The sequence below is a fragment of the Formica exsecta genome, unplaced genomic scaffold (assembly GCF_003651465.1).
Source record: "Formica exsecta isolate Colony F162 unplaced genomic scaffold, ASM365146v1 scaffold221, whole genome shotgun sequence".
Taxonomy (NCBI): Eukaryota; Metazoa; Arthropoda; class Insecta; order Hymenoptera; family Formicidae; genus Formica; species Formica exsecta.
The window spans coordinates 6,739-15,158 of record NW_021849508.1 but is presented as its reverse complement, the minus strand read 5'-3'; the positions used below and the strand labels follow the sequence as shown (position 1 = coordinate 15,158).

The following is an 8,420-nucleotide window of genomic DNA, read 5'->3' as shown; positions in this document are numbered from 1 at the left end:
ACCCGCAACTTGGCGGGCCACGCGCTCGCGCGTACGCGCGTAGTTCCGGGCGGCGCCGCTACGCGGCGAAGGTCGAGCGAGCCAACCTGGAAGTAGAAAGCGGTCAAGCGGGGATATAAGGCGGACCCTCTGCGGAGAAATCATATATTTGTTTTTACAACTGAGTCCGTTTCAATTGTAGAAACACCGATTCAATAATTGATTGTGACTCATGATAACAGCAAATCCGACTTCACACTACATAAAATCAATTTACTTTCCATCTGCGAAATGATAAAATTCTTTATTAAAAGGGATTATTTTTTACCTATGGATTGACTATGGTAATTTCCAATTCAATTGCATTAAAACAGGTTTAATTATAACTTTATGAAATCGTATAATTTCGCATTGAGGTGGAGATATATCATCCAACGTTAACCTCGCCTGAAGCGTACTAAATTCGATTTGACTATTTTCAATCGCCGCATTTTCCGCATTTTCGGTGCAGAAATCCCGATCGATTCGGATTACATTTTTTTTAATCCGTTTTAATCGACCATTTTCGGCAGGGTTATTAATGTCGTAGGATATCTGCCCTGTCTATTATATTGAATGTCCTTTGGATTTCCAGAGGACATATGCATGTGCAATTAATTGTTAACATTAATTTCGTTTAATATTAATAATTGAATTTGATGCGCACATTTTCACATATTCAAAATTATTGTTTATTTAATATTTCATGAGAAATGTTACTATGCGCAACATTCCAAAAACTTTACAAAAAATAGTATTCAACCGCTAGTTCGTTTGTTTACCGCTATGCGACGCGCAAACTCGTATTTGAGATTTGGTCATGAAAATTATATAAAGCTTGCGAAGAGCAACTAACAAAAAATTAAAAATATAATTATTTTTCATCAGTTTAATTTCTGATGCAATCCCAACATAGGGAATTCAGATATTGGATTGTTTTGAAAATATTACACGACTCAAACCCGGAAGCCAAACCTAAAATATTCATGTACAGCACGAAAACCTCAAATATTAAAGAACGTGAACTATTTTTAGTATTAGATTTTTAGTATTGGCAGTAAATAACAGAACGCAATCTTAATTTATATTTAAATTTTAGAATTTGTTCCTTTTAACATATGAAAAATATCCCTAACATATCCTATAGAAATCCTTAAGATGTTCCACAGGATCTCCCTGGATTCTCCAGAGGCTAGTGTACGGCTATCATTTACACTTCCTCAGGACATCCAGAGGAGATCCAAGGATTAAAATAGGATATCCTCAGGATATCCTACATGTATGTCCTGGATGCCCTTTGGACGTCCTAAGGACATCCTTGTGCTATCTGGGTATATATATATGTGTATATATTGTCGAATTATGATTTGAAATTAGTTTGCAGTTGGCACGTGACATAAGCCCGTATCAGACTACGCATTGAAGATTGAAGAGATTGAAGATTAAAGATTGGAATTTAACTAATCAGAACAAAAAGACCTAAAATTTCTTTATTCTGATTTGTCAAATTTCAATCTTGAATCTTGAATCTCAATCTTCAATGTGTAGTCTGATACGGGCATAAGGACATCGTTGTGCTGTCTGGGACATGTTACTAAAATGTTATATGATTGTTACAGTCATATAATAGTCCACCCAAGTAACAAACTGACGTCACAATAACAGTATGTCCTCTGGAAATCCAAAGGACATTCAATATAATAGACAGGGCAGCTATCCTACAGACATCCAGGTGTTATCCAGTGGACATTTATAGGACATTAATACTTATTACAATACTTAAAATTTCTAAATTATATTAAATAACCGAAAGTAATCATGTTCATATTAAATTTTCATAAAATATATTTATAAAAATATCTTAAAACATCCTACAAATATCCTGAACCATCCTGGACATATTCAGGATGATCCTGAGGACGTTTTGTGCTGTCTGGGATAATCCCAATATAAATTAGGTATAACAACTGTTAAATTACATGTTACTCCCATGTTACATAGCAGTTATATTCTGGTGTTATATTGCTTAAATAAGAGATAGTTATATAATCCCAATATAAATTAGGTATAACAACTGTTACATTACATGTTACTCCCATGTTACATAGCAGTTATATTCTGGTGTTATATTGCTTAAATAAGAGATAGTTATATAATCCCAATATAAATTAGGTATAACAACTGTTACATTACATGTTACTCCCATGTTATATAGCAGTCATATTCTGGTGTTATATTGCATAAATAAGAGAGAGTTATATAATCCCAATATAAATTAGGTATAACAACCGTTATATTACATGTTATTCCCATGTTATATAGCAGTTATATTCTGGTGTTATATTGCTTAAATAAGAGATAGTTATATAATCCCAATATAAATTAGGTATAACAACCGTTACATTACATGTTATTCCCATGTTATATAGCAGTTATATTTTGTGTTTGCTGGGTAAATACGACATAAATCGTATAATTTTTAATGAAATAAGTAATCATAATTACATCCCTGCGGAAAATAATCTATTGAAGTTTATATTTAAATCGGGCACGAACTTATGCAATCACCTGATATATATATATTATAATATTATTAGCGTTTTGCAGGCTTTATATACACTCATGATAAGAATTTGAATACGGGTATAGATAATGAATAACGCGCCGCATAGCGATAAGCGACTGAACTATTTTATAATACTTTGTAATAAGCTGCAGATTCTGTTCGGTTTTTGCTGCCAATTTGCCATCAGATTGCGCACTCCAGATCTTGCTCAGTTTTTGTTGACAATCTGATGTCAGTCATGTCAGCAAGCTTTGCTCGGTTTCTGCCGCCAATTTGCTGTCTATTTATGTTAGCAAGCTTTGCTTGGTTCTTGCCGGCAATCTGCCAGTTTAATCGGTAATAACAACTCTTGCACCAAATTTGTAGCCTTTTTGCTGACAATAATTTGTAGCAAGCACTTGGCAATATCTGTTAGAACAGACGTGGCTGACTGGGTATGTGTGCGTGTGTATTTTTGTATGTGCATGTGATGTATTTAACTATAGTGAAACATAATTATGTATTGTATTAACTATATATAGTGAAATAAAAAAAGAAAATAACTTGTATATTATATCTCATCTTTGCTATATAAAATAAAAATAAATAAATTTATTTATTTACGTGTAGAGAGATAAGAATAAAATAGAAGAATAAATGTTGAACAAATACAAAAATATAATAATGATAATGAAAGAATAATGAATGAAAAGGAGAGAGAGAGAGAGAAGCGCGAGTAAACGCGTAAGCGAATATGCTAGAAGAATAAAGCTAAGCGATATGCAGTACGTAGTAAGCGAGCGATTAGAAAGAGAGATACAGAGAGAAACAGAGTAAGCGTATGATCGAGAGAAAGAAGATATTAGAAATTGCGATAATGTTAGTGCGTACATGGGTATATTATACTCTCTCACGCATGAATTAAAGTTTATTAATTTATCAATTAATTATTGTATATAAAGCGGTAAAAATATATTGTGATATTGTCTTATTTCAATATATGGAACACAATGCAAAAGATTGCGTTTTCTATTATGCATGTTTTAAATAATTATATTGGTAATGGCGGAACTAAAAATGTCGGTATTATCGAACCTTTTAGTTACGTTTAGATGAGAGCGCTAACCCATCGGAGTTCGCCCGTTAGTTCAGGATCCCCTTAAGAGGATGCCGGACTGTCCTGTTTTACCGGCCATAATAATTATATTTTTGTACACCGAAATTTTTTTATTGGTTACATGAAATGAGAAATCCTTTTCCACGATTAAAGTATATACATCAACAAAGTGGGAACCTTGCGCTTTTACGTTAAAAACGAAGAAAAGTTAAATTACAGTTTTTTTCTGGCTTCTTGCGTCAGGTCGTAACAATATTTGCTTAATATAAAAGTTGTGCAATTTGTACATACAAAATCAAATAGGTTCCCACTCGGAAATGCATGAAAGAATATAAGTGAACGTTTAAAAATGTATGTAGAAGCCTAGTAAAAAGATCTTGGTTTATAAAACTTTTGTGCATATGTGCCCAGATAGCCAAGTCTGTCGAAAGCAAATCATGCCAAGTGCCTGCTATCAATTATTGTTAGCAAAAAGGATACTAATTTGATACAGAAGTTGTTATTTCAGATTAAATCGACATATTGATGCCAAAAACAGCAGAGTATGCTCACAGAATCTGATAGCAGAAAACGAGCAAGATTTGCTAACATAACTTGACGTCAGATTGGTTGCAAAAACATGAGCAAGATCTGCGCGCGCGCAATCTGATGGCAGATTGATAGCAAAAACCGAGCAGGATCTGCGCGTTATCAGTTTAATTTCTGATACGATTCCCATACAGGGGAATTCAGATATTAAACTAATTTTTGGAAAATCGGACAAGTAAATGTCCGATTTTCAGTTATTTGGACAGAAATTGTCCGAATAAATGAAAATCGTTATTATCTATGTTCGGGAGTCGACCTCGACGAGTTCGCCCGAATCTTAGAGAAACGCTCAGAGATGAGCGAGAAGCGGTGTGTAACGCGAATCCGTAGATCCGCTGGAGGATATGGAGATTGAGAAAAGAATCGAGTGCAGATTGTTAGGAATGTTCCCTTTATTTTGAATAATAGGAGCGAGCGACGGCACGTATTCCGCGACTCCGACGGAAATCTTCAAAATGTCCTGTTAATGACTGCCCTTTTTTCGCGGTTCGGAAATCTGTGATTCTGAAATCTCAGTGGTAAGAGCAGTTGCCCGGAAAGCGAAAGACTCGGGTTCGATTTCCGATTCAGCCACTCGTACCTCGCAAATTTTTTCAAGTCCGCAAATATTATTTTCTAACAATTATTTGTCACAGATACGACAGTGCCGCGGCCACGGAAGGGATGGTTGCTTGGTTCGTGCCTCCTGCCGCCTTAAATCCCCTCCTCACTTCAAACGCAGGGGGTTTGTTTTTCAAAAAAATAGATATGTTGGAATTATGGCAGCTGTCAAACAGTGTTGTCGTTTTTAGGACGACTCCGCTTCTCGCGTTCGGATATTATTACCAGAGTTGTAAATTAACCCTTTGCACTCGAGAGGTGACTCTCACTCACCATGTGGTTTGATGCCGCAACTCGAGAGATGACTCTCGCTCACCACTTGGTTTGCTGCGGTAACTCGATGCGCGGCAGTAACTGTTTACGTTTAGTTTCTTCGACGCGGGTTCCTACGCTCTTTCTGTATAATCTTATGAAGTGTAAAATGACACCCCTTCAAATGGAGATAAGACTTTCTTATCTGAAATTAGTCCGCAACCAGGACCCGGACTGCGTTTTCGGCATTAGTTCGAACCAGACAGTCGTGGCAGAGAGACTACTAAAGTTAAAGTTTTTGATCCCTAAAAACATGGAACGTAATACTGAAATAAGTTCAAGTGAAGATGAGTTCAATTTCACGGTGCTTGACGAGGAAATTACGTCTCTACACAGAGAGCTTGACGATACAGCGAATAACAGCAGTAGTGACGATAGTGACGAAGTAAGAGGTGTAAGAAGGCGAAAGATCAGAGTAATAGACAGTGAATGTGACAGCGATACTGATACTACAGAAGACTCACAATCGGACAGTTCTGAATGGATTAGTTGCACTGAATCTGAAGAAATACCGTCAAGAATACCATTCATAGCCGGCGACACTACTGCAGGACCGCACGTACCACCAGATAAGAAAGAACCATTGGATTTTTTAAATCTCTTTGTTACTAATGAACTGGTGAATGAAATAGTTATTGAAACTAATAATTATGCTACAAAAAAGTTAGAAGGAAAGACATTATCACCGTACTCGATATGGCGAAATTGGCGGAATGTAACTATCGAAGAAATGTGGGCATTTATTGGTGTTATAATAAATATGGGGACAATGCCGTTGGCATATTTACAAGAATATTGGTCACGCAATGATGTCAGCTACATTCCTTTTTATTCGAACAAGTTCAGAAGAGATAGATTCAATCAGATTTTTTGGATGCTTCATCTAAAGACAATCCAAAGACAAGATGCAGGACCACGAACACGCTTACAGCTAGTTGGCTGTTTCCTTGATTATATAAATTCAAAATTTTTAAAGTATTTTACACCGGGAAGAGAAATTTGTGTGGATGAATCTACGATCAAGTTCAAAGGTCGGATCTCCTTTATTACTTACAATCCCAAGAAACCAACCAAATGGGGTATTAGAGTTTATACGATGGCAGACTCAAGTACCGGTTACATCTGTGGCATTCTTCCTTATTATGGAAGTTTGACAACGGACAAGTTGATAAGGACCGACCTTCCGGTATCAACGAGAATACTATTGCATCTTTATACAATGCTGCTGGAAAAAATACCTGGTGCTCAAGGATATCATATGTTCACTGATCGTTATTATACGAGCTATATCTTGGCTGAAGAATTATTGAAATTGAAATGCCACCTCACAGGAACTATCTTAACAAACTTAATTTTATAAATTAAATTATTTAAATTTTTCTATATATATTACATTAATATATGTTATTAATATTATATATTTATATGTTATTAATACAAATGTCAGAAAATGACATCTTGTGAATGTGATATATTAACTATTGACGCCATTTTCGGATTTTATGAGACCCAGCTTAGGACATCTAATTGATAATTTTGTGACCAAAATTCACCGTCATTTTGCCATTTAAGTTTGAGATCCTTTAAATTCATTTAAATGCATCATTTTATATGAATGGCCAAAAGTTGCAGATTCTGCTCGGTTTCTGCTACCAATCTGCCGTCAATTTGCGCGCGCGCAGATCCTGCTTGATCTCTGCCATCAATCTGACGTCAAATCATGTTAGCAGATCCTGCTCGGTTTCTGCTGCTAATCTGCTCTCAGATTCTGTGAGCAGGCTCTGCTGGCAGATCATTAGCCTAATGCGGACATAACAGATGCCAAATTGCTAGCAAGAGCTGAGGAAATCTGTTGCCAATCTGCTGGCATATTATGCGCATTTTGCTTACTGGGTGTATTCAAAACCTATATGAAACTGTACAATAATAGATTTTCTTTCGCACTGAAAGCAGCAGATGATGGGGCTAGACCTTGCTTCGCGTGGAAAATTACAAACCCACGTGGAACCTCGCTTCGCATTAAAAAGTGTATGCGTGGACGCAGTATGTTCCGCCCCCCCTGCGGGGGGGGGCACCACTACCGGATAACTAGACACATAGATTTGAACGGATCATGACTGCCACTTTTTTCAAGGTCAGGATCACTCAGGACGATGACCTTGACAATATATGTCAAGGTCAGGGTTATTGGGGCTAGCTCCATTTTGCATGTGCGCAATAAAGTCATGTGTGCAAAACGTTAATTCGGTTTTCTTATTTTATGTGTGCAATAATACCATGTGTGCAATGTGTATCTGCGCAATAATGTCATGTGTGCAAACGTACGTTCGTATTTTTAATTTTTACATGTGCGCAATAATGCTTGTAGGCAATCGCTCTGTAGGCAATCGGGAATGTCGGCAATCGAAGCTGTCGGCAAAATGTTGTAGGCAAACGAAGCTGTTGGCAATCGGGAATGTAGGCAAACGGGACCCCCCCAAAAGATTTACCATTTCTATGTCACCATTGGACTTTCTTTTTCTCGGAAGAAACGCTGCTTTTGCAAGGTCTTCATCTGAGATGGTACCCGGTATGATTTTGATATCTGACACGTTTTCAACAAGCAAAAAATTTGGCATTCTGTCAGCCTTAAGAATGCCAGATATTTGAAGTTTTGTTTTTACTTGAAATTTATCAAGAATTTTACGATCTTTACATCGTACTTCAAATCTAAATTTTCCAAATCCTACTGATGAAATGCATATAGGTTCAGCAAATGTATCCTCAGTGAAATCATATTTTAGAAAGGCTTCCAAAGTCACTACAATTTAGGATAAAATTGTAATTCAAAGTTTTACAACTCTTTGATTAAAATATTCAAAACATATAAAAAATATGTAAAAAAAGAAATACAAAATAATTTATAAAAGTCTAAATGTAGATAAGAAATGTAAATGTAGATAAGAGATAAATAATAAATTTTAAAAATAAGAGATAAACGAATTAATATGTATAAAATAAACAAATTAAGAGGATATATTACGCACAGATAAAGTTTGAATAGAAATTACTTTAAAACAAATTTTCATTAATTTAATGAATCTAATAAAAACTTTTTCATAAATGATTAGTCAGACAATTCTTTCAAATATAAGTAATAAACAAATATGATTCAAATATGATTCAAACATGAGTAATAAACGAGTTACATAACTGTGTCCACAAAAAATAACTAAAGTACTTCAAAATTAGATTAAATAA

At 35.5% G+C, this 8,420-nt stretch overlaps 1 protein-coding gene across 1 annotated transcript; it reads left to right on the top strand.

The window, feature by feature from the left end:
• Positions 1 to 5,289: 5,289 nt before the first annotated feature.
• On the top strand, positions 5,290 to 6,540 carry LOC115235406 (piggyBac transposable element-derived protein 4-like). The gene has a single exon (XM_029807180.1). The coding sequence runs from the start codon at positions 5,290 to 5,292 to the stop codon at positions 6,538 to 6,540; it is 1,251 nt and encodes a 416-aa protein (XP_029663040.1).
• The last annotated feature ends 1,880 nt before the right edge of the window (positions 6,541 to 8,420 follow it).

Bases quoted from the DNA above. Each gene is read 5' to 3' on its own strand.
- LOC115235406 (XM_029807180.1), top strand. From the start codon at position 5,290: ATGACACCCCTTCAAATGGAGATAAGACTTTCTTATCTGAAATTAGTC.